The sequence below is a fragment of the Passer domesticus genome, chromosome 1 (genome assembly GCF_036417665.1).
Source record: "Passer domesticus isolate bPasDom1 chromosome 1, bPasDom1.hap1, whole genome shotgun sequence".
Taxonomy (NCBI): Eukaryota; Metazoa; Chordata; class Aves; order Passeriformes; family Passeridae; genus Passer; species Passer domesticus.
The window spans coordinates 91,864,712-91,892,042 of NC_087474.1; the positions used below are offsets into that span (position 1 = coordinate 91,864,712).

General features: G+C 39.6%; 1 protein-coding gene across 21 annotated transcripts in view; it reads left to right on the plus strand.

Moving 5' to 3' along the window:
* The first annotated feature begins 3,787 nt into the window (after nt 1–3,787).
* Nucleotides 3,788–27,331, plus strand: part of IKZF1 (IKAROS family zinc finger 1) — a 107,427-nt gene continuing 83,883 nt past the window's right edge. For 6 of the 21 annotated variants that reach the window (XM_064429288.1, XM_064429359.1, XM_064429289.1 and 3 more), the window contains exons 1-2: nt 4,442–4,754; nt 13,398–13,471. In XM_064429288.1, the coding sequence (XP_064285358.1) occupies nt 13,438–13,471 (34 nt within the window). In that variant the 5' untranslated portion in view covers nt 4,442–4,754; nt 13,398–13,437. Of the gene's footprint in view, nt 3,807–4,438; nt 4,755–10,995; nt 11,133–13,397; nt 13,472–19,540; nt 19,617–27,331 lie in introns of those variants that run through there. The other 15 variants (XM_064429280.1, XM_064429337.1, XM_064429367.1 and 12 more) reach the window with 11 other exon arrangements.

Below are 27,331 nucleotides of genomic sequence, written 5' to 3' on the forward strand. Positions count from 1 at the left end.
AACCCTAGACCTTTCTCAGAGGCAGTTCTGTAGTTGGATGAGGTTTTTTTTAGCACAGACAGGGTGTCAGTTGACTTGCAACAACTAACCTGCCTCCATATAACATTTGCTGGCAGAGTGCTATGAATTTCCTTTATATCAGCTACTCCTCACTCTAATTTACCTTTCAAGTGGGCTAATGAAATGCATTACTACAGTCCGTCTGTCTTTAAAAATAAAAAAAACCAACCCACTACCCCAATTCTGCAGCACAGAATAGGAGAGAAAAAGAATCTAATATGACAGAGATAGGCTCCTATCATATTTGTAAAACTTTCCTAGGAAGGAAATCCTGTCAATTTTCAAAAGTTCCTCGTCTATCCAGACATTTCATTTAGACCTGTGTTTTTGTGTGTAATAAATTGCTTCTAGTTGGCTGAAAATCATTTTTAGCTCTTATCTCTGTGATCGGTTACCCCTGCTGTTCTTTAATGGCCTTCACCTCATTATGCAACTAGTCATTAAAAGCTTAGTATCCAGTACAATGGTAGCTTATGTAAAGTGATCTATGAGAGCTTTATATAGGCTTACCAGCCGCAGCCTTAATTTTACTCATTCGTCTTAATTTTTTGTAATCATTTTTTGTAAAAAGGGTATAATGTCAGGCATGCTTCCCTGCGACTGACAGATCCAATCTAGCAGATAATTACCATAAGGAAATTGATGTTTTAGTGTGCAGGGGAGAATTTAATTTACTCAGACATCCTACAGTACAATGCATTCCAAAAGATATGAGGATTTAAGTTTTTAAGAAATTAAATTTCACTATTTAACATGATTACTTATGTTGAACATCATTAACTAGCTTTTTTTTTTAACTGTTTGATATAATTACAAGAGCAGTTATGTGGTCTAAAATCCAAAGTCGTCTTTAAATAAGGGTTAAGGATGCATGAAGTACAGAAAAGAAGGTTGCATTCTTTCTCTCTCCCTCTCCAACACCAGCCTTCCAGCAGCAGCATTAAAAAAATCTATAGAGATTAACTGAGCCAATGTACGAACTATAGAGCTTTTTCCAATGATGTTTTAATAGATACTTTATTATCAGCCCATTCCACCTCAACTCCAGCAGTCAGGAAACTCTTTAGTTCTATTCAAAAATACAAATTGCTTATAATGTTTCAAAATGATAGAACCATGAAAGAGTTGTGGATATCCCAATTAAACAAGGTGATTAATTTATGTTTAATTTGGGGCATTTGATTATTTTAATTGAAACTCCTGTGATTTAGAATTAGATTAATTTAATTAATCTCTATTTAACTGTTCACTCTTCATGAGAAAGCACTATTTCTAACATACTGCATGTGTACCTTGCAAGAAGAACACACAAAGCACAACCAGGAAGGCCCAAATGGTTGAGTCTTCCGAAAAATAATTTTTTTTGTCTTGAAAATCCTTCTCATATGAAGTCCAGAAGCTTTGCTTGTTCACTAAACTTCCATATTAGTAATACTTGAATCAGAGAATTAGAGCAATGGAATTTTATAAGCCTTCTCTTTTTTCTTATTTATTTGTTTGAAGTTTTGCTAAATATTTTGAGACCATTTTTCTGTGTTTCATTTTGTCATGAGGTTGTACAGTCAGAGAACAAAAAATACAAAACTGTCAAGAGGGTGTGACAAATACTTGTAAGATGCCAGATCTGCCGATAGAATTTGAATAGCATGTGCACAACTGTTGTACAGACAGAGTAATGCTGATTTGAAATATTCTCTTATATACTCTTTTCATTCTGGATTGAAGTGCCCTCTCCAAAGACAGAAAGCTCCTACCACATGATGTTGTAGGAATTATGCTGGTCAGAACCTTGACTGACACCCTACTAGGGACACAGTCAGGACATAGGATCTTTCCTTCCTCCTGAAACTGGAGAAAACTCATGGGCTCCTAACCACCCTTGGTCTGATGGCATGGTACAGAGGACTTCTGCTCAGATAGCATTTTCTCCTATTCCTTGTTATTTAAATAAAAGACACTACAGCCAAAGAAAGAATTCTTTTAGTATGGATACACTAAGACTAATCGTTGGCGTTTCAGATAATCTACTTGAAAATAAATTGTCTGTCTTTTCTTGAAACAGTTTTGTCAAAGGCATGCTTTTTGTATTCGCAGAAGAGAAGCTAAGAAACTTCAAATAGAAGGAGGAAATTATGTGACTCAGAATTATTTCTAAAATTAAATGCAAAACTGTGCCATTTTTAGTTACAACCAGAAATACGCGACGTAAAATGGAAAGAGCATAATGTCAGTAATGACATCAGTCCTAACTTCAAATTAGTTGTTTTCAGGAAGAACTGTGTTCATAAGAATGCTCCATAATGCAGAGAAGAGCCAGTCAATAACACCAGAAGCACAGTAGGTATGATGACTCTGACGGGACTGCATGTCACTGAAGTCAGCATCTCCCCAGGCTTACCTGAGGGTGACAGCAAGGGAGCAAGGGGGAGCAGCAGTCGCTATAGCAGACATTGCCTGCTGGCATGCTGTCTTGAGCAATTTCTTTTCCAAGTGATTAGATGCATTTACAACGTAAAACATCTTCTCAGTTTTTAACCATGATCAAGTTTCTGCTGGCAAAATCCTTCTTCAGAATTTCTTAGGAAATTAAAACAGAAAAACAATAGTTTAAAAGGAATTATTTCCCTTTCTGAAGCTTGCCAAAGATTCACCAGCTTGCATAAAAATTCCTTCCTCTGAGAAAAGAAAGAAAAGATCTTGCCTGGTAGATATTTGCCTGAGTTTGGCTTGCCTGTGATTAAGGCGGGGCCTTGGCATCTGAGGAGATAAGCAGCTGGGAAAGCTACATTCATCATCTGTGCCAACACAAGGCCTTCCTCTCATAGGTGTTTGCAGTCTTTAAGAAATCAGAGCCCTAAAACTTTCAAAATAAGTAGAGAAAAAATTATAAAATTCAATGAGCCCTCAGTCAGTGACCCTGACAGCACTTTCTGAGCCGTTGCCTACCTTAAGCAGTCTAGACAGGAACTCGACTGGTGCGTGACAGACATCCCAGCTGTGCCTTTGCCAGGCACTGCATCTCCTCCCCTCAAAAACCCTGATTCACAGTAGGTACTTTGCAAACTTGCGTATACAGTATGTGTATGGAGATCAGTGCACACATAAGCATGCACATTTCTATTATATGTATAAGCATGTATATTAAAGGATACATAGTGTCAAAAGTATGTACTTTGTACATTACCTATATACAAAAGCATATATAGCCACGTTTCAGCTGTTTACTGTAGCATGCAGATGCACGGTGCTGTCAAGTCCAACTCAGCAAGCTTTGAGCATAGGCAATATTTCTGCTCTTTTATAAGACTGATTTTTTACACAATCCCCAGAGCTGTGAAAAAGCAGTGAATTTTTTTTTTTAATTCTGTTTTGGGGTGTGATTTGTTTGGTTTTTTGGTTTTTTTTTTTTTTAAATTCAGAGAAATGTGTTTTCCTTTTCTCTTATTCTCAGAAGACACTTTTACCTCATAATTCCAAAAAAATGTTGCTTCATGCAGAGGTCAGGCATGGAAATTTTTACCCTGAAGGGTAAAATTTGCACGAGCCGTTTAGGTGGGTGACTGAGAAAAGTGGGTTAAAGTGGAAATTATTGCACAACATTGACAGAGACACGTAAGGGGGTACCACTACTGTCGTAGACTGGTTTGTTAGTGAGAGCGTGTAGCAGGACATGCCGTATCCTTTTGGCATTTAGCAAAAACCCTAACTTCCATTGAAACATCATCAGAGACCTTTTTTTTAAACTGGTATGTGTTCTTGTCATCTTTTCTTCCTTTTTATTTATTTTTGGGTTTTTTATGAATGAGCAGTTTGATGTCACTTTTTTTAGTCAGAGAAGGAAAGGTGACATCCCCTACACCTGTGTAGAGCCGGGACCAGGCCACCAGGGATTTCCCTGGGAGATCTGAGCCTCACCTCTCAGGTCTTTGAAGACCTGAGGTGTTTGGAAGACATCAAGATGTAGTTCACAAAGCATTCCCACAAAATAAAACATGGTCCAGGATAATCTTTGGCTAGAGCTGCATGTGACTGAACCTGTCACTGCACGCTGAGGGCAGCCATGGACATGTCTGAAGGGAGCACTGTTTTGCATGGAAAATGGAGTTTAAATGCACTTTTGGAAACTTCGAGAGAGTTATCTCCCACTCAGAAGAGAAAGGCAGACAGCATCTCATCTTGCTTCTTTATAAGGAGAAAACAAACATGCTCTAATAAACTCCTGGAAATGGCAGGCCCCCCTGCTGCCACGCCACAGCCATACATCCCACCCACAGGGCCATGGCTCCTGGGAGGCGTTGGGACAAGCACACAGCCATGACAGAGGTGGTGACACGTCACCACCTCGGGGCCAGCACCCAGCTGGGCACTGCGGCCTTGCCTGGGCTCTCCCAGGGGCAGCCATTTTGCAGCGGTGACCAACCCTGCGCTGATAAATCCTTTCCCTCGTCAGGGAGTTCCTGTAAAATGGTGTCAGACAACTGATGGCTCTTTACGGGCTTTGCCCATCCCTGCACCTGCAGGCCAGGGCTCGGCTGTAGGCCCCCCGGCAGCCCGGCCGCCATCAGGCCCTCGGTGACCGTGCCCTGTGGGGCAGCAGGCGAGCCCCGGCTGGTCCTGCTGAGGTGCGGTGCCTCTGGAAAGCAGCGGGCCACAGGCTCCGTCCCAGGCAGCACAGCTCTCCCAGCTGCTCAAAGGTATGTGCTTGGAATTGCTTTGGTTTGGTGTGTTTTTAAAGGACGGGCTTGTGGAAAGCTTGCTTGAAAGTTTCTATTAAGTTAGTCTTGAAAAATAGTACCCGTACCGTAACAGATTCTTCCTTAAGGCTTTCTCCGAGTGATAGTAATTTTGATTCTGGTTTTCTTGTCATTAAGTCAACGAGTTTGATTTAATAATTATGTTTTATTATAGCTGAAGATGTCTATTATAGTAGAGGGTGGACTGAGTTTTCTCTTTGGCTGTTCACTGAGTTTGTTCCCTGGACCCTCCCACAGCAGTCTTGACCAGGAAGGGTCGGGCAGCGCCGCCATTTTCCAGAGGGGCCGCAGTCGCTGGGCCTCATCCTGTGAATAGTTTTACGTGGGATTAATTTCATCACGATGGATGTTTCTGTTAATTGCTTTTCCCAGTAAATACCTACATAAGAAGGGCTACCATATGGCTAGATAACCTCTTTTCCAGGTGTTTTAACTTTGCTGGAGATAAAGAGGTCAGGGAGAGGGGTGGCCTCAATGGGACTGCAGGGCGGCCTGGGGAAAGGAAACTTTCCCGAGTGCTGGGAAAGCTCAAGACTGGGACATACTGCTGCTTTCCTTCATAACATTATCACCACAGCCAGGCTGACAAGCCTTTCCTTGCCATTTTGTCATAGTTGGGACAGAGACAATGCAAAGCAACACACCAATTTCAGAAGGCTTCTGAAATAAAAGCTTCTGCTTTTATTATAGCATGCATGCGTTTATTCTTACAAACTCATAAGTTTACACTTTACTCCTTGGTCACAAAAGACTAACAAAGTGCTTATTGGAATACACACTTGCAGGTTTCTCTTATTTATCTTTCTTTCTTTCTTGGTTTCTATGTTAACGACCTTGGTAGAAAATTCTTTCGGGGATAAATATGGATCTTCTTATCAAACTTCTCTCTGGCTCACAGAAGTCACTGTAAAATCTCTCCCATACCACACCATTGAAGCAGTAAGGGATGATCAAGGTTTGGAGAAGAGCAGGAAATGAGTATGCTGACAGTGAAAGAAAGAGTGCAACTAAACTTCACAACTTTGAGAAAGAGGGAGATGTGGCTGGAAAATACAATGACTGGGGGAAGTGGAGATGAGGGTAAAATGACCGGTGATAGCAGGAAGGTAAAAGGAAGGGATGTAGACATGAATGTAAGTTAATGGGCAGACCACAAATATCACTTTGTCAAAGAAAAGAAGCAAGTGTCTGGGTGTGTAAACAGCTAGGAAAGGATACAGGTATAGGCATATTATGTAAAAGTTTCTTTCTACTGAGGGCAAAGGCAAAATTCCCATGGCTTTATGAACAGATGGTCTTGGGTTTGCAGAAAACCAGAAAAATCTATGGGGAAATGTTGCTACTACTGAATTCATTTATAGCCAGTGATTGCAGAGTCAAGCAAATACTGACCACCTGAAAATCCCACACACATCATGTAGTGATAGCTCTAGTGAAAATACTGGGTGTGTTGTCCATCCCCAGATCCCCAAACTAAAAGAGAAAAGGAATAAGAAAACAGCCCCAAACTCACTAAGCCATCTGAAATGCTATGAAGCTAGACATGGGAACTGGTTTGGAGTTTTGGTTTTTGTTTCTGCTTTGGACATTAACTTCAAGAGGTGGAGGAAAAGGATATCATACATATGAGAACTAAAACTGGAAGAGAATGCATCTGTCCCAGTGACAACCATACTGTTTGGTGTGAACATCTGGAATAACTTGAATGTTTACTCAAGCAGCTGGAATGAGCAGTAGGTTGAGTACTATCTTGCTATTTTTAAATGTTCTTTTATTCTTTTTCATGGAAGTGTGTAAGGAACTGAATTTTCTTTCAGGTGTGTACTGTAAGTAGGGATAATAATTGTTCAGATAAACTGTGTGACTAATGCAACGCTCAGTTGGATGTAAGGTAGACATACAATGCTGTGGCCTAAAGTCCGACATCTTTTTCCAAAGACGTGACTTTAAAATGACAACAAAAAAAACCTCCTCAAGAAATATCTGTCTTAATTTAGTATTCTTACGTGCCATTAAATATTCTGATTTCTTTGTGTTAGAACTTTCTTTAACTGTGATGTGGCCAAGCAGCAGAAAGGCTGTTCCTGACTTCTGCGGGCTTGGAACAGGTCGTTTTGCTGGCAGATAGATCATGTACTTGAACCATGTCTGCACTGAAAACAGAGCCAAAGGTATAATATCACAATATGATACCAATTGATAAAGAAGGCTGCTGAGCTGGTTTCTCACTAAAGTCACAGGATTCAGGCAGTGAAATCCCTGGAGCATTCAGTCTGCTGCAAGCTGTGCAAGTAAGTGAAAAAAGAATCAAACGAGTGGAGCTGTAGCTAGATGCTAGCAAGTAGATAGATAACTGTTTAGGATAGTTATTCCATTGAAAATTAGTTATTTTTAAAGTAAATCCATCCTTGTAATCAAATAAAGGAAAATATTTTAAAAATTACTGAAATGCTCTTTGCTTTCTATTTCTGCTACTACTTCCCTTTTATATAGCAATTCACTCACACTTAGATTCACTTTCTTCTGCTTACAGCAGAAACGTGATATACCAGTGACTATCTGTCGTAATTTCAAAGAAGTTTCCCACAAGTGAAGAAATAAAAATGCATCATCATAGTCTTCAGTTTGAAGATGTCTAATAGCACATGAAAGTATTTCTGCTGTGAAATCAAGTGGATATTTTAGAGCTTGATAAGAGAAGATCTAGTAGATGTCTATTTAGACATTTAATATTTAGCAGTCACTGAGATTTCTCTCTAGTTTGGAAGCAGAGGGTCCAAGTTTGGGAGACATCTTTTGACCCACAAGTATTTCTCTAACCCATTAAAAATAGAATGTGGAATTAAGACTGATTTATATACAAATTGTCTGATCAAGTAGTTTTTGGAGTGATCCTGATTCCTGCTGCATGTTTTCAAGCAGGAACTAGACTATGGATGTAGGATAAATATCCCAGACAGTGACTGATTCTAGTTTGGTACGCTATGAGGAATAGTACACAGTTTTAAATATCAGTCCTTTATGTCTAGTAATGAGAATTTCTAGTTTCAAGATGACTAGCATAAAGGCATCTGTGTTTCATTTTATGGCAGAGAGAATCCAAGAAATATAAAAGGACATGAAAAAACCCCATATATTTAGTTATAACTAATTGTGTGCATTTGCCTGTGAAAAAATTACATATTTATGCCTAGCACAAATGTCCAGGGCCACCCAGCTTCACAGCTGATCTAAACTTCTAAACAGGGCTTTCCATAAAGGTGTTTCAACAAGCACCTTGCCTTAACATGGGATGCAGGAAGGCATGACATGGAATTGAGTTTGTATCCCTGCCTACCAGACTGCCAAAGAAAGCCTGCATCTCAGCAGCTCCCTTCACATCATAGGAGTCCTAGGTTGAATTGAAGCCAGTTATGCAGCTCTGTTGTGCTGTCTGGTAAAAGAGGAGCCATGGCCAGAGATGTGCTTTATAAAGAAGATTCTCCCTGGCAGCAGAACCAGTCGAGCTCAGAGCAAGCTGCATGGACTGTGTCCACAGCAGCTGGGACATACTGTTCATGACCACAGCTCCAGCTCTGCCTTGATTCAGTCCAGCTCAAGTACCCAGTGCCACTGTAGCCAAGTCAGCAAAACGTCAGTCGCTGTGGGCTCTGTGGATCTGCCCAGAGCCCCAGGGACAGCCGGAGCAAGCCTGCGCTGCAGTCTCTGCTGTTACTGCAGCACTGCCAGCCTGAAGCTGTCTTGGCTAAGTCAGTCCATGCTAGAGGGCTCTCTTTCCATGTACAAATGCAAACAGGACCTGTGAGTTATTACAGGGGCTCCATCCTACCAGCAATTCTGACTTAATGTCAGCTGTTGCTCCCAGCCATACTCTCACACGATTTGATAAATACCACTGCAAAATCTCAGGTGCGCTGGAAACATTGATATATCCAAAAGTGTACTCTTTGTGTTTTCTTTTTTTATTATTTTCTTTATTATCTCAAGTCCTGTGTGGAAGAAATCCAAAATTTCTGCTTCATCTCTGAGGTTGGCTTTCTTTTTTGTCAGTGTGTTTTGTTTTGGCAAATTATAGGCAAATAGAGGCTCTTGATGATGAACTTGTCCTTCCTAGCTTTAAACACAAGTTTCTCCAAACTGCCTGTCTTTTTAAGATCAACTTGACATAAGTTCAGAGCTCATAGTGAACCGTGCAGTATTTTCTCTCTGTTGAAGAAGAGACAATTAATGAGGAAAGGCATAGCTAAAAGGCTCACTGGAACCCTATCAAAATTTATCGGAATGGTGCCTAAATTTTAATAACAGAAATCATTAAAAATTCTGCCACTTATTGAGAGTCTCACTACTTTCTTTTTTCAAACAGGCTGATATATTTCTGGAAAAATCTTTCCCACCATATTTTTCACATATACTTCCTATTCCAAACTGAAAAGAACGCAGCACAGATTTCTTCTTGATAAGTGTGTGCACAGGCAAGTTCCTTAGCCTCCCTTTTCAGGGAAATCTCTGCCTTTGTTTAAAAGCACATGTTCTCTGAGCAGATAGTAATTTACATTTTTGGGATGCCATCTGCACATTATCTTGTAATTCTAAGATGGGATGAAGTACACTTAAGTGTTGGTGTTAAACTTTCAAAACTTTAACTTACAAGAGTGTCAGGCTGTTCTGTCAGTGAAAATTTGAGATTTTTCAGCTTACGGGAACTGATTGAACTGCATTTTGTCCTAGGGATTTTTAATCAGTTTGATTTTCTTTGATCATGCAGATAAGTATTAATGATAGTAGAATCAAACGAGGTGTAGATTCATGCCTGTTCTTAGAGTACTTGATCTGAAACTGAGAGACTCAGACCTTGTGGACTTATATTTCATCCATAGTTTCTTGGTACTCTGTATTTATGATAGCAGAGTGATGAGAACCTCCGCCTCTGGACACTTACCTACCTCTTCAAAGCAGCTGGGTAAAGTAGTTTCTTTCACAGCCCATGATTTCGGGGGAGGTGAAGAGACAAAGAATGGAATCTCCTCAATTGAGAATTTGATTTATTTTATATGGAGAAGGCTTTGCTATTGTTTTATATATATATGTATATATATACATATACACAAATGCAATTTCACAACACTTTGGAAAATGACATGGATTGGCTTTAATGTATTTAAAAATGTGAGTTATTCAGAGGAGATTTCTGTTTATTAAATGAAATAATATTTCCCTCTTCTGTGTGCTTTAGCATTCACCCTTTCCATCATAGAAACAGTTTTCAGTGTTGTGATTCTTCTATTGCTAACTCTCTCCTTGGAGAAAAAAAAACAGTGTGAGAGAATTCTTACCATAAAACAGAGGTTTCCCAGCAAGATCACATTCGAGAATTAGGCATGCCTATAGAGTGAGTGTCTTTTAGTGGTCTGATGATCATTACTGCTGCAATGGAGGAAATTACTGTATTCCTTACCCAAAACATTCTTACAAAGTCAAACACAACTATCAACGGTACGTTTATTCGTGAAAAGAAGCCTAAAAAAATGTAGGTGTTCCTCTTACATCAGCTTATATCCTGTTGACAACTCAAATGACACTAGGCCCACTTATTAGTTTCTCGTGGTTTAACTGACAACTTTTGGTCTCATAAAATGTACTATAAATACTATCTGCAGCACAGCCTTGCTGTTCAGTGGTACACCAAGTGTTCAGATGGCTGAAAATGCTGTTTCCCAATGGGAAATGTGGCATTTGGCAATCGTTTATTCTGATTTCCTCTGAGGATATGAAGGAAAGATTTTACCAAAGTAATCCCTGAGTAAAAAGCAAACAACAAAATGATTAATACCAAATCACTGGACTGTAGAATGCATGCTAAAGTGCAGACTTTATTATATCTTTAAACTAGATAGGGTGATCACATAGTTTTACCTCTACAGGGAAATACATTTGTGCTTTCCACACATGAGCTTGTGGGAAAATTGCATGGGATTGATTTCATGAGTTTGGAAATGAGCCCTGGTGTTGAGACCTTCACAGCCCCAACTCTGAACTCACTTGGCAGCATGGATGTCTTTCTCCCAGTGAAGTCACTCCTGCCAGTGGTTACAACACAAAGAGGGTTTGGCTCATAAAGGACAAATTGTGATATAACGAAGCCCCACCGTAGGGTGAAAAAACCCTGGATTTGTTTTCATTTGGAACAGTTTGTAGAGAGGGAGGAAAAATCCAGCACAAGCACTTATTGCTTTTAGTTCCTGTGAAGTGAAGCTGCCCCTATCTTGTCAGGAACATCAGGGAAATGATGCGAGACTGTGAAGTGCAGGTTTAGCCAACGTAAGATTAACACATTTGCTGAACTTTAATCTCATTTTTCTAGTTTACCATATTTACATAAGTTTACCACGTTCCTCATTGCAGTGAGTTTATTGTCAATCTTTCTTTATTCTTGACCTCCTTCTTAAGAACGTGAAGGTTATGGGGCTGTGCTCCTACCCCACCTTAGGCAGCAGGGAACTGGTTCATGACTTTCAGCTAAACTGGATGTGCTGGAGGGATTACAAGATATAAGTTCCTAACAGACCTTTTAGGGAATTCATACCTGTATGTAGAAAAGAATTAGAACTGAGAGAAAACAGAAGGTGACCTGTGCCTCAACTAATGGCAGAGGGCAGGTGACCAGGAAACCTGTGCTTATCGCTAGGCTGCCAAGAAGTGTCATCCAGAGGCAGCCACTGAGAACACTGCCTCTTTGTCAGCTAAGTGTGCAGAGGATGTGGGAAGAGAGGAAGAAGAGGGGAGAGTGACAGAGAGACACACTGGAAAGTCAAGGGGGCATAGGAGGGGCTGGGTATTGCAGGAGTGGAACATTTGAAGAATAGGAAATTTCATTCCAGAAGAAATAATGTTTCATGTTCAAATGCTTATTGATTTTTTTAATATATATTCAATATTCTGTTTCCTTTTCACAGTTTCTTTTTTCCCTCCCCACACTCATTAACAAAGCTTGTGATAACATGGAGTGGGCTGTACATTTACCTCTGGAAGATTTTAGCCATCACTTCGAAGAATATATTAAAACTCTCAAGATAAGATGTAGATGCATTACACTGAAACAGTTAAATGCTGATCTCAGAATAAGACATGAGACCTCAACCCCTTTTTTCAGTCTCAGAATAATAGCCTCCCTGCTGAAGCAAACAGAAAATGTGTTGCCTGAGCACATAAGAGAACCTTAGAGTACCTTGAAACTGTGATTCAGCACACTTGAAGTTACTACTGTTTTACAAGAAGGTGCTGACTCATTTACTAACTGCATGCGAAACAGTCTAGAAGTGTCACTCTTTTTCTCCAGAAAAAATTTATACATCACTGTCAGTAGCAATCACAGTTCACAGAATGGGTCACAGAATGGAATGGACTTCATCTGGTCCAACCTCCCTGCCCAAGCAAAGTCATCCCAGAGCATGTGGTATAGGATTGCCATCACAGTCATGAGCAAAGGACGGCCAGAAATGGCTTTTGGAAAGGCAAATGATTCCACACTTGCCAAACCTGATCAGCCCATGTTGGGAATCATCAACAGCTTTCAGGAACAGATCTGATCATTGGTCACAAGAGTCGTTCTTGTTCACCTCTGGTTCTAGAATCTTGTTCTCTTGTCGTGGGATGAGGTAGGAAAAGGATTGATCATGCTTTGTTGTTAAAGAAACTGATAGTGACAAGGCCCTCAGAAACAGGTACAAAGTTACACTTTCTGCTGTTTCGTGCTTTTTAAAACAAGGTAGGTGAACAACCAGATTTTTCTTCTTTTTTTATTTCTTCTCAGCAGCAAGGAGATGAAGACTGTTCCTGCAAAGAATTTGGTAAATGCCTATAACAATTTATTTGCTAAGGTTTTTATTGTGAGGCTTTTTTCATAAAAAATAACATGCTGTCTGAAAGTTAATTTTGTTCAGGTTTCCTAACAGCAAATGCCCTAAAAATCTAGGAAATTCCAGTTAAGCAGTCATTAGTACCTGGATAGTCAATCCCAGATGATGTAGCATTCAACACTGCTCTCTGATTTTATCCAGCAGAAGTGATATTGCCCCCATATGACCACCCATATTGCAAACCTCCAGTTGCTTCCACACATGTCCAAATTGACTCCAGCTCCAGTAATGTGAGATGTCATATGGAAAAATACTGCACTGAGTGAACACACAATATTCCTAGAAGTTGTGAGCTGCATTCAAGTTGAACAGCAGTGCTATGGAGTCCTGTGTCACCAGTGCCTTGCTTCCTGATTTCACACTTCCTCACATATTAAATAACTTTTCAGTAATTTTGAAGTCCTCATGCAGTCTACCTGTCTTTTACTAGGGAATTTACTGAAATGGATGCCAAAGCAGCACCATAGCAAAGACCCAGGTCAAACTAGTATTGATATAACCTTCTCAAATCTCTCCAGATGGAAACAGTTGGTGAAACTATCCCAGGCTCTTTCTTCAAGAGTTTAATAAAATCACTTCTCTTCTTGTAAGTTAAACCATGGTAAGGCAGGTATGGAAACCATGAGCAATGATCAATGTGTAAATGTCACTCTTATTCTTCCTCTAGATCACACCCAGGGAAACTGTCTCCACAGCAGACCTGAGCAATGGATTCAAAGTGCTTGCTCTGCATCTCTCAGGGTAGGATCTATACTTGCATTTTCTGTATTTTAGCTGAGCAATTTATTTAATTTATTCAATGTGTAAAATGAGCCTACTACTGCCATTTGTGCTTCTGCAGAGGACAGGCTGTATTAAAAGCTGCTGACATAAAGTAATATGAATCCCACCATGGATTGGCGGGAATGAAGTACATAGTTGCTCAGAGGGATCTGGCCTCTAGCAGTTGTAAGATGTGCCTGGAGATCAGGGGGTTGCCTGGAAGAAGCAAAAGTATCAGTAGGGTTAGAGTTTGGTGCTGAGTGGAAAGGATACCAGTAGCACATACATGCTGGAATTGTGTGCCCTGATGCCTCTTGTGAATCTAGCCCAAAGCTTTCTTCTACTGCCCAGCCAAAGTGCCTCAAGTCTGTCCAGCTGGGAGATGAGAAGCTAGGCCACTTCTTATGCTTTTTCTTACAGTTCCCTGAAGGGTTAATTAGTATATAGCAATAAAAATAATTACTTGTTCTTTTTACAGGGCTTTTCATCAATAGTGTCTAACCTTAGTTTTAGAGAAACTAAGGCAAAAAAAGCAGATATTTGCCCAAATTCACACATCTAGTGAGGCTTAACACTAAAGGCAGCTTATTTTTGTGTATTGACTTTTCTTTGCACATGCCTCCAAAGTCTGACTTTGCAACTGAAGAATTAAAATTAGCCTGTATTGCAAATTCCTGAAGACTTGTACAGCTAGAAATGAGAAATACCACAAAATATTGCATTAAGAAATATCTCCATTGAAAGTGGAAGAAACTTGGACAGCAAATTCATTGGAGCAGGATTTAAATACAAGGAAAAAAGTGCATACCGTCCCGTGAGTGTGTATAGGATATATAATTGTAGTATAACCTTATGACACTACAGAGCTGCATTACACTACAGGAAATACACAGGCACTCCACTGGAAGAGTTTCAGAGTCGAGTATTTGGTAATACAGATAGAGTGGTGCACCCAGTCTCCTCTGCATTTGGTTTTCATGGGGTTTAAAACAGACAAGACAATGGGGAATCGTGACCCTCCTCTCCATACTCAGGAGAGACACAAACATATGAATCTAGTTTAAATCTGTAGCATAGGGATTCAATATCTGGGCTTTATTTTATTTATTATGTTCTTTGTCCATTATGCAGCATTTCAGTATTATCCATCTAAATATGTGAGTCTGTTGAAGTTCTTGCAGTACTTCTAATTCTGCTAACTGCCAGAAACTGCTCTAAACATCAGCTAAAGCCTGAGGTTTTTTAATTCTTTTTTCTTGTGTTTCTGTGCCTTGAAAACTGTTAGTTACAGCTGTGTGGCTTCTGAACTTTGTTTTTATCATCTAAAGACCTAAAGATAGAGTGTATTTTCTCCTCTAGTGATCTGCTACCTGGCCTTTTCATTCTCTCATCCCTTGAAAATCTTCTGCTTCTGCTTCCTCCTAAAGATGTTTTCTCCCCACCTCTATAATTTCCCACTATGCCTTGTAGCATTCAAGCCAGTGCAGGAGGTATTAAAGCTGCTGTAGAAACAGGAAAAGCTGCTACCGGCTCCCCAGGTGTGGGGGATCTCTATGAGGAGGGGAATTCTCTGAGTCAAAAAATGGGAGATGGAGCTCTTGTGGCTCAACCTGTGCTGCACAAGCAGAATCAAAGGATTGATGGAGAACCCAAGCAAATTTTATCCTCTTGGAGGAATATCTGTTTGAAGAATAATGTGGTGGTAATTCAGAACATCGCTTTGGCTGATGCTTCACTGTTGCTTTTTGCTTTCCCTACTGTTTCACATTGTCTCTGTGTGACACTTACAGAGGCAAAAAATAGGTGTTTGGAAAGAATTTTCAGAGTAACAGTACAGGGAGTGCTTGTTTCCTGGAGATTAGTTTATACTTGATGTGACTCAACCCTGATAAGATCAGCTTATAAGAGGATAGCGGATCATGATTTCTGATTAGATTTTTTTCTTTTTATTTCTGTAAAAAGTTTATTCTTTTACCCAGAGTGATATTTTATAGCTTGCATTCATTCCTAAAGAAGCCAGAATGCTATTGCAGTCAATAGTGGAAGTGTTGATTTTAAAGGATATTTCTTCATTACCTATGTATTAGCTCACCTTTGTCACACGGCTCACTGAGGTGATGCTGCCAAAGTCCTTGCTCTCATACTCAGACTGTATCTGTGTTCCAGAGAAAGTCTGTGCCTGAATGCCTCTGGTCTGCAGAACACTCTATATACAGGCTTTTGCTTCCAGGAAAAAGAGTTGAATTCAGAGGCAAAGGCATAGTCTCAAGCTACATCGGGCCAGTGGTTCACTACTCTCAGAATCCAAGTCCAAGGCCCCTTATTCCTCGGTGTCGCCTCGCATAAGTGTGTATGGATGAAGTAGGGGGCTTAAAGGTCCACGTGTAATGCAGAGAGGAAGACTCTTAGGTGGGAAAAGACTCAGCCAAGTTAGTGCAGAACTCTGTTTCAATGGGAGCATTTTTGAGCTGAGAAAGCCATCACTGCCAAAATAACCAATATTGCCATATTAGTTAAGGATCAGAAACCTAACTCCAGCAGTGCCACAGATACCTGCCAGGGCGCTGCAAAGAGCCACTGCAATCCTTTTTTTGACAACATATGTGATGTATGAGACGGGCAGTTTAGGAGTAGTGTCTGTTAGCCAAGGCTTTTCCAGGCCAGCTGGAGGATTTACAAAATGAAAAAATAATTTTGGGGAAAGTAGTTTAAAAAAGGAACATTGTGGACTCCTGTTGCTGAATTTTTAGGAATCATAATTATTTATGTGCAAATTGTTCATTTCTGGTGTATATTTAGTGCATAGAGTAGGTGAGAGAGAATGGCTAAAAAGGAATCAAAAAACAAATTAAAAAATTCAAATTTTGAGATGTTATTACAAGCTTTTACTTTGTGGTGAGGTTTTTTTGGCTGGTTGTTTTGGATTTTTCTGTCAGTTCCTCAGAGGGAAAACAGTTTTTCAGTAAGGTCTGAAGTTGTGTGGTACAGTGAGAATTGGCATGAATTCTATGACACCTACAGTAATTGATGTTAAAGATCAAATTTAGAGTAATATGTAGTTTTTGTTACAGCAACTATTTCCCTATGGAGATAGTAAAAAATTGTGCCCATAATTAAAAGACAAGTCAAAGATGCATAATGGTTCATATTTGCAGGTTTACAGTACATGATGGTATATTCCAAAGTATTTATACTAAAACTGTTGATGTTTAGGAAGAGCAACTTTTTTTGAGGCAAGTCTGAATGTGTGCCCTTCCAAGCAGAATGCAATTCTCAATGTTCTCTTCTCCCACCTTCTGCCCACACAGATTATGTGAGAAATGTTTCAGCGCCTTACTATATATAGTCAAGGCTTCTTACTCTCCTGCAGAGGTCAGTGGGAGGTGCTGAAACCAAGATGTGGGAGGAAATGAGCCACGTGGGAGTGAGCTGGTGCGTCCTGAACCTGGGAGGCACTGGGAAGAGATGGGTCAGCTTCGGCTGTCACATCCAGAAAACCTCTCAGTGGGGGTGCAAGGGAAAGAGTTGGTGCAAAAATAAGTGTTGTTAATACTTGTGTGGAGGTGGAGTGGGGCTTTTGCTTTAAATGAGGAGTTTGAGCTGTCTAAATGAAGCTGAGGGGAAAGGTGGGACTGAAAGATGCCAGTTAGAGGAAACTGTGAATATCTTTGCAGCTCCCCTTTGTGAGCTGGCAGACTGTGTACTGGGACAATCACCAAATAGGTTGGGCAGAAATTATGTGGGAAGAGTCATGTATTCCAGTGGTTTATGATAGGAAATTTCCCATGGCTGAAATATTTGTCATTACTGGATTTGTCTTTCTCTTGTAGTAGGTATTATTGTTATATAGTTGCTATATAGTTGACCAGACAATATTCCTCAACTTTCAGAAATTTCCTTCCCTCTAGTTGAAATCTGGTAATGGAGAAAGACAAAAATTTCAAGTGATTTTCTTAACAGTTTGGTGGATTGTTTTCTGGGTTTTGGGGGGGTTTGGTTTTGATTTGGTTTTTCGGATTTTTTTGGGAAGAGGTTTTTCAGGGTTTTTTGGTTGGTTGGTTGGTTGGTATTGGTTTGGTTTGGGTTTTTTAACAAAGTATTTTTTTTTAATTGGAAGTGTCTATCTGCACTAATGATTGACTCTTAGTTGCACTGAGATCTAGCTTGAAGGTCTGAGTTCTCCACAAACCGGTGCAAAAAACGAGAGCCTGCTCCAAGCATGTCTCAGCCTTGGAATCTCAGGAACAAGTTGTCTACTTAAGGGGATAATGAGTGGTGTGTTAATGTTTTTTTAGATAGGGAGTTTTAATTAAAGTCCTATTACACAGCGAAATTGCAAGGGAAATCTCACACAACTTTGAATGGGACCTGCAATTTACTCTCCCTTTGGATGATATGTTAAGTCTGATGGCTAACCATGACCACTGAGCAAGGATTAGAGCAGTTTCTATGTAACTTGGCATGCGCTTTTCAAAATTTGTTTTTTCCTCAGGCAAAGATTTCTTCTGCAAGGAAGGAATATTCATCACCTAATTTTACAATGGGAAAATGCATTTGTTCACAAAAGTAGAGCTAAGTGGGGAATTGGACACAAGTAATCGTATGTGAAAACCTTCCTTTGCTGGTTTTAGAATTAAATGAACATTTGTGAGTTTGTATATGAACCAAGCTCCACCGGGTTGGGCAGTACCCATTTCCAGCTCAAGGAATCTTACTCAGCTTTAGGATGCAAATGAGCAAAGTTTACATTTGTTTCTATTTCAATGGAATACACATCACTGGCATAATCATTGGGGTAGTTTTTTCTTTCAAACCCAGTGAAATGGAAAAGGAGATGTGTATTGGACAAAACACTGTGTTTCAGAATTAGAAAGGAAAAAAGTGTGGTAGAAAAGAGGAACTATTTTATTAGGCTGCAACTTGCATTCTTTATTTGGCATCTGTTTCATTATCTCCTATTTCCTGGTGATAACATAATGTCCTCTCTTTTCCTGTTACCCAAGCACTTTACAGAAGATATGTTGCATGCCTGTTGGCAGTCATGGACAATTTGACATTCACAGCTTATTACAGGACTTCACATCAGTTTTTTTTCAAAATACTCCCTCCTTCATCAGTGGAGTGCCTCTCCTCCTTCCCATTGCTGTGTCACATACTGAAGAACAGCAGATGTTACCTGCAACAGGTTTTAAGGCCATGGGTTCATTTGTGTGTACCTGGACTGAGCTACCATTCTTGGATATTACCCTTTTTGAAGTCAGCAGTGCTCCTGGTGGCCCTGGGGATGTGGAAAAACCTATGACTTACTAGGTGCTCCAAAGAAACAACTCTGTTTCAATTTCTTCCCCGGGGTGGGTTTTAAATAGCAGATTTAGAGGAACTGTAAGGTCTTCTGTAATCATGGTGAGTGTCTCACTGCTTTGTGGGCAGTCTAAACGTGTTCTTTGTGTGAGACCAAGAGACAGGTTCCCTTGCTCATGTCAGGTGTATTTCCGTATGTAAATATAAAGTCAAGCTGACGTCTGCTCTTAAACTTGCTGAGAAAGGTTCCTCTTCACCCTGGACACTCAATTACCTTCCAAGAATGGTTTCCCCTGCTACCATACAGCACACAGCACCCTCTGTACGGCAGGAGTGGATCTTGGAAATGTCACCATCTCTGAAATGCTCTGACTGTCCTCTCCCACTTGGTGCTTGGTCATGGTGTCTATCCTGGGCCCTCGGCAAGAGACAGAGATATGCTTTTGCAAGACAATACACCCACTCTCCTTTTCCACAGCCCTCTATTCCACTGCTGGGAAAACCTGCCCTCCTCAGAGGGCAGCAGTGTCTACCAGCACTGCTGCCTTGGCTTGACCCAGCCTTACCCTGAATCTTAACCTTTTGGTTTCAAATGTGTGGGTTGTAGCTGTATGGATCCACAGCACTGAGACTTCTTTACAGCTTTCTCATAGATACCAACCTGATGGAATCATCACTTCTGAGGTCAAGGGCAGGACCTTCAAAATTGTTACTTAAATCTATCCCTCCCCCATCTTTTTTTTTCAGTCACCCAGCAGACACTCAGTATCTCATCCTCCCATCTCAACTGGTCATCGTCTTTGGGGTAAGAGAGAAGGCACAAGTAAGTACCTCACCAATGGGAGCAATCAGTGACTTCTTTTCAGTAATTAGTGGGTTCGGGTCAATGCAGGTTCACAGTCAATGTCAACATTTTCTGACTGATTAAAGTTTTCTGAGTTCAATGATGCATTTTCTTTTCAGGTTTGACAGTTCATTCTGTGGGGACTCCAGTGCAGACTGTGAAGTAGTTAGATTTTTCTTTCCCACTTCCACTCCTGCCTTATGGTCCAGGCATTTTTTCCTCAATTTTGTATTATTTGTTCTACAGTGAATATACTGAATTGGGATTGCTGCACATTTGTTCTTTGTTGACATCCATTTGCCCTTTTACCAATGCTTCTTGGTTTTGTCTGGACTGAGATACTGCCTTTTAGGGATTTTTTACCTATTTCTTGATCCATAAAGATGAAATTGTTACCTGGACTTTCTGCAGAGTAAGGCTTGTTTCTTCTCTGACTTTATTTTAAGAAAAGTCTTGTTGGTGCTTCCAACAATGCTGAGTAGGGATCCATGTGAATGCCCAGGTGTCTAACAGAAGAACCTAATCTGATTTTTTAACTTTGGCTTTCAAGTTAAACTCACAAACCCAAAATTCTGAATTTCTCAGATGTCTGATTCTAACAGTGGTCACTGCAGTGGTCAAACACAGTTACAGGATATCCTGCTTTTCAGGCACCAATCCTAGCAGCATTCACTGAAGAACTGCTACGGGGGTTATTTAATTTCCAGTAGGCCCTGAGCAGCTGAAGACCACACTTAGTATAAAAATGTTTTAAAGAATTAATATATGGATATTAGATATTACTATGCTGAGCAGGAAGCTGATGCACCCATAACCAGATATCTGTAATGTATAGAGTATATATTAATCAACAATGATTCCTGAATTGCTAGCATGCAGAAGTTAAATATAACCTCATATACAATATTCTACTAAATTCCCTAAATTCTTCTTATTTTAAGTTGCTTTTAGGGAGAAGCTGAGTTATACACTTGCTAGAGGAAGTCCATGCTTTAGTTTTGTTTATGTAGATATTAAGACATGCCTTGTCCCTTGTGTTTCTTACCAGAGTGACTAGCTCTGAGAAACACTTGTGTGGGAATGTGGAGAAGGAGTTAGGATCTTGATTGTTTTTCCAAACAGAATCCCAAGGGTAAAAAATTTTATTCTATAGATGATATTACATAACAGTATCATATCACTTGTCTGTTGAACCACCAAACAACTCAAAATGCCTTCCAGGGCTATGCTTTCTTTTTTTTTTTTTTTTAAATTAAGCACCATATTCAAATTTAAGAAACAGTTTTCCTGCCTTATAATTGAAAAATTTGCAGGATTCCACTGATAATCTTACTGCACATGACATTTGCACTGGCTCAAGGCATGGGGCCTTAACTGAGGGACATTAATGTCAAGAGGACATTAATGATGGAAATGTCCTTTTAAGTACATCCATCCCTTACAGCTGGGGCAGCTTTCATGTATGAATCCACTGTTGGTTCCTAAAGCAGCGTGTGTGAGTTTGGGATGATCTGTTCTAAGAGCAGAGACTGCAGAACAGGAGATTTCTGTCCAGTGGAGCTTTCTGTCTCATCTGGAACATCTAGTGCTTCAGTGGGTGGGAAATACTATGGCAATAAGGAGCCAGAGGAGAAGGTCTCTAGCAGCCTACGCTTTTCCCCATAAAAGTACACCAGCCTAGTGCAATGATGGGAACAGAAGAGACCTGAATAAAAGAACCCCTCTTGGCCCTTTTGGACTGTAGAAGCATGGATCTTTGGCTAGGACACCTATTGTATTGAACAGTGAGCATCTGCTGCCGATATGCAATTGAGACCTGAAGTCTATTTAGAGAAATAATTGCTTTAGTTTCCAAGATGCTCCTGGAAATAGGATCAAAATTTCTTATTATAATCTTACCTGGCAAAATACAGTATGTTCTAAACAATAATTAAAATTCTCAAATGAAAAATTCTCAAAGAAAGCAGGTCAGTCTTTCAGGTTTCCAATGGCAAAAAAGTAGGAACAAACAATCCTCTTGTAAAAAGGAGAATATTATTTTTGTCCTGTTCTCTCATCAGAGTGAGGAATGAAACACCTGCGCTCATCCTTTCTGGAGTAGTTCTTGGGACTGTATTTTTCTCTGGGAGTATCTTTCCTTTGAATTAAAAATGTCAAAACCCAAGAGAAATAATTTGGATATCTTTGTTTTTACAGCCCACCCCACAGAATATAATGCAGAATGCTGTATTTTTTACATTTCTCCAGATTAACTATTGCATTTTGGTAATTATTTTTTAAGTTGCTCCTTCTTAAATTATTTTTAAGGGATAGCGCTTCTCAAATGCGTACGAAATTACACAAAGTTTTTTAAAAGTGTGGGCAGCTAGCAGTTTCTTGCATCTTCCTGTTAAAGACCCATGTTCCTTTCTTATGCTGATGATCATAATAATACTTTTTCAGAACTGAGAGTGCACACAGTGAGGGAACACAGGTAGGGCCCTAAATACACAAAATAATCCTTCCTATGAGTATAATCTTAGAGTCACTTCCTAAATACTATCTAATACTGGGAATCAGGACATTGGTTATGAGGTTGCAAATTCTGAGAATTCATCTCCTGCATTTTATAGTTAAGAATTTCTTCCTTTCTTCTTGTAGTTCACAACAAAAATTTTAAACACTTGTCATCTCCCTTTTAAGTGTGGCAGCAGGTCTAATAATCTTTTCTAAGATTCAGCTGAAAACAAACTTTCCTTATTGGCATCCAAGCTTTGATCTAAACATAGATGCTATTATTTGTATATCAAATAAAAATAGATGGCATAGCATTTTAGGACTTCAAATTCTACCTTTTTATTTCTTTTTTCCCTTCCTATTCCTACTAGCCCAGATGGTTTAGAACTGAGAACTGCAGGATCAAACTTTCAGCAAATTATTTATTTCCAGAATTTTTACTTTGTTTGTACCTCTGTCCTTTTACATCTTTGTTTTTAAATAAAAATTCTACAGTTACTGCCCAATAATCCTCTCTTACTCTGAGTGTTCACTCAACTTTTTCCAGAAGTATGGATCACTCATTGGTCTCATGGTTCTCAGCTGAAATAAAGCCTCATGCATGACTCTTTAAAAAACACTAGCTTTGATGAGTGAGATAATAAATGTTCAGCCTTTATCTCTTTATCCTCTGGCTTATGCCATGCAAAGAAAGATGTGAATATCAAGGAAGAGAGCCAGCTGGGCTTCTGCCTCATAGCATAATCGTTCCCTTTGCTGTTTATCACACCAAGCACCACAGTATCATCTTCCTCTGTGAGTAGCCTCCTGATGTGCTGCCAGCTGAACTCTGCTGCTGGCAAGGGGCTTTTGGGGACTACTGGACCATCCATACTGAAAAAGTAGCCTCCCACTGCAACACATCTTGTTTCCATGACGATGTCTTGGGGAAGGACAGTGACAATTCTTCTTTAGGAATGTAGTATCAATGTTCAGTGTCCATGAATCTCACCTGTGTTATATCACAAAGCAAATTAAATTATTGGAAAAAGAAAAGGAAACAGAGAATAATTGATAGCACATTTCTTTGGACCATGTATTTTCTTTGAAGAAAAAAAAGAAAAATATCTATTTTTGAGGACATCTATTTTCATGCCTTACCTGTTTTCCACCAGTGTACACAGATAAGACAGATGGTTCACTGTCCATTTTAAAAATTGTTGGGGAAGCAATTATTTTTGTCAGTGAAGTTAGTCTTCCCAACAACTGAAGAATTCCAAGCCTAGACAGGATTTTCTCACTGTACCCAGGTCTCCTTTGCCTGAAAGAGCTAAAAAGAAATGTGCAGACAACTACGTGTGTTGGTTTCCCTGAACAGCAAAAATTAAAGAGAAACAGGGTCTTAAACTAGGCACAGGAACATAATTTACTAGCTCTCTGGTCTCTCCCTAGGTTGAAAACCTGTTCAATAACCAGACATTGAACCTGTTCTCTAATTTTTTATTTCCCGCATCAATTTTTCCTATCTCAGCCTGTTGGAGTGCATTTCAGGGGTGCCTGCAGGTTTGACAAGTTACATCAGCCAGCAGTGAGAAGTGGGGGTGATCAGCATCTCTTAAGTTTGGACCCTTCTACCAAGACTTTATTGGCTGGAGTCAGAGAGAAGGGGCAAAGCACTTTGCCCACAGCCTGACTCAGAGTTCTCTCTGCTTTGAGTGATGCTGCCAGGAGGCAGAAAGCCATAAATCCACGCTGTGCTTCACAACCCCAGGAAAAAAATTGCATCAGTTTATTTCTGACTTAAGAAGGAAGACTCAATAGCAGTTAATGTATAAGCAAGCTGATCTATAATTATCCCAAGAATGAGTTTGAAAGCATTTTTAGTGACATAAAATGTAATAGCAGTATTACATAAGCACAGCAACAATCACACTGTCTCTAAATGGTTGCATCCTGCCTCTCTTGACAGCTGGGGTAGAAAATGGATCACTGGATGGCCATGAAATGAATACTTTCCCTAATCAGAATGGAGAGCTTTATTACCCCTATAATTACTTGTTTAGCAGTCACTTATTAATTTTTTTTTAATCCATGAGTAATAAAATGGACCTGTTTATTAAATAACATTTTAATTGCGAATCATTTTTAACATGGTGCCAAGCTCTTAATGTTTTCTCCTATGCAATTACTTAGATAAATGCTTGTATTTCTGATAACTCCATTGACTCCATAAGACAAAGAAAGCCTTCTCTGGTATACAGCCCATATAACAGCTTCCAGATGCCTTACCTTCCCTCAAACAGCTATTTTTTTAAGATATTGCAATAGAATATTGCTTATTTTACTAAATCACTTTCACTGACTCCTGATAGATACTGTGTATTTACAGCTCATTTGAATTCAAATTTAATATTTTTGCTCAGCTAAATTTATTATTGACTGCACTGGAAAGCTTGAATTTAACCATTTTTTTTAAATTTCACATTTTCATTAAAACACACCTCAGAGGCAATGTTGACAAATTGTTTTGCAAATGTCTGCATACTATTTGGCCATGCATAAAACTTGTTTAAAACATTATGAATGTTGATGTAATGTTGAGTAAATATTTTAAGTGTTGATTTTGAAATAGTCATGATCACTCTGAGAAAACGAAAAGGTCTTTCTTTTGTCTCTACAATAACATCTGGACATCAGGCATGGGGGAGGTTGTTTGGTTTTTTCTCTTTGCTCCTATTTTTTAAAGTAGGATCAGCATAATCAGGGTGCCTCCTTGTATACATAGACATACTAGCACAGTTTCTTATTTTGTTCTGAGACTGAAACCCTCACTCTGGTCAAAACAAGAGATGGCTGTCATTTCACTAACACAGAACGTGAGTAAATCAAAGACCCTGTGTTTGTGCAAGTAAAACCCTATTTGGCCGTGTGGTGCACTTAGTTTTGGTATAGGTACTGGCCTAATGAAGTCTACATTCAGGTAATAGTACAGGACCTATGGATTCCTTGCCCAGTGCCAGCTGATTTCAGTGAGCCTCTGCAGATTTCTGCTCACCAGCATTTTAACCTTAACTCTGTACATACTTATTTTTTGGATTTCTTATTTTATCCCTAAGATTTCTGCACATGTTTGAGGTTAAAATTGGCCATCATACATAGCAGTACAAATTGTCTAATGAGACTCATTTTCAAACATGGACTTACAGTAAAGTTTTCTCTGTCATTTTTAAGATGGTGGACCTTGTCTCCTAGGGGTATCTGGAACACTAGCCTTTGAAAAGTCAGTGCAGTCTTGTCAGGAAAATTTAGTCAATGTGAGGTATCCCTGTATAAGGGAAGCCACATGTTCCCTGATTTTAACAAAAACCTTTTATTTGGAATTATTCTACCATATGGTAGTTACCATTTCTCAGTAAACACTGAATATATAAATTCACTTTAAACCTAGTTTTGAAGGACAATTGAAGCAGACTAAGGGTTCAAGATGACTTAAATGATAAACAGAATCTGTTATGAAATTAGTATTTCCATTCACTTACAGGAAAAAAAGGGGAAAAACCAAATGAATTTGCCTGAGGTCTGGTCTGCAGACCCAACTGATGGCTTGTCTGCCTGTCAGATACATGAAGCAATTTGCAAAAATTGAGGTGTTTCTTTGGTTTTGTGCTCCAGATCCTTATTCCCATAGCTTGTTTCTTCTTTGTTTTTTCTTGGGTTGGGTTCTAGTCAGTCTTGGGTGGTCAGTCTCATCATCCCTTGTGACTTTGCTCAAATCTTCTCTGCTTATAGTTATGTACTGTACCATGTAGTAGAAGCACTGTACACAATAAAATTACCTTTAATTCTTTCAAGAGCATAATCCTTCAACTGGCATTTCTTCCAAGTGAAGCTTTGTCTATATTGATATTTCTGTGTATTTTGTCCCAGTTTATCTCATAACAAAGCAGGGTGAAATTGACTGCAAATTTTTCATATGGTTAGAAATGAGATTTGAGATCCACATCTGGATCCTGGGGTTTCTTTGGCCTTTTTGGGCATTCTCTCCAAGACAAAGATGTTTCAGTGTTGAATTAAAAATGATGATTTGAGAAGTTCCCTAGACTGCTGCCATTTAGGGCAAATATTATTGTCTCTGTGATGTGCTGCCTAATTCCCAGAAGTAATAAAAGTAGCACCATATTATCTCTGATATTGTCAGAGCCCTTTGGAAGCTTTCTAAATTGATTTAGAGGTTAATCAACTTTAGTTTTAGGAGGGAACTGTAGTGTCACTTGAGCACAGAAGCTACAGACACTTCTGGGCAGTGTTGCTAAACTTCTGAAAACCAAATCCACCGAGGTCATTAGAAGACAAGGGAAACAGCTCTGCTCATGGCTGTCTTGTGGTCCTTTTCTTCATCCATTTCAGCTGGGAAACACAACCTGATATTTGATAGTTACTGCCCTGAAATCAACTTTGATAGTTTGGTTTTACCTACGTCTGCTTTTCTTTCCTGATAAAACACAGCAAAAGCTCCTCCTCTCACCCTGCTTCCTGCTCTCCCCACAGAGATTTTTATCTGATTGTCCCTGTTACAGCTCTAGGAGACCAAGTTTTAAGTTTCCCCTCTGCCTATGGAGAAGAACCCATATTTGTAGGAAGAGAGCATGTTCATTTGATTGAGCTGCTGCTGTATTGGCCATTTGAGGTAATGCTGTCTCTCTCTTGCCTATTAAATCCTAACAGCTTTAATCAAGTGAGGAAAAGGCTTGAAGCCAGAGCCTGTAGCCCAGGGCTTTTCCTGACTCCACAGGAATGCACAGGAGATGTAGGGATTCAACCAGCAGGGTGCACAAGTAAATCTGTGTTTGCTCAAGCAGAGTAGAGATTATCTCTGTGGATGTACAGTGTATACATGTTCTTTAACTGCTGGCTTGGGGAAAAGAAAAAAAGGGTGCTGACTTCACTGGGGAAACATAAACCGTGGGGCTGCCAGATTGAGGTGGGAGAGGAGTCTTGATTTGAGTATGGATTGTTCTGCTAAGTTATCTATTAATATAACAGCAACATAAATGCCTGTTTAAGACCTTTTGTGCATCAGCTTCCTTGACAGTTGGGTCTGAGGCTTGGACCCTGTCTGTGTCTGAGCTTCTTCTTCCTCTCTGAAAAAGCCTCCTGATGTGAAGATTGCCTTATCATGACAACCTCAACTCAACTGAGTGTTTGGAGACATTTTTTAG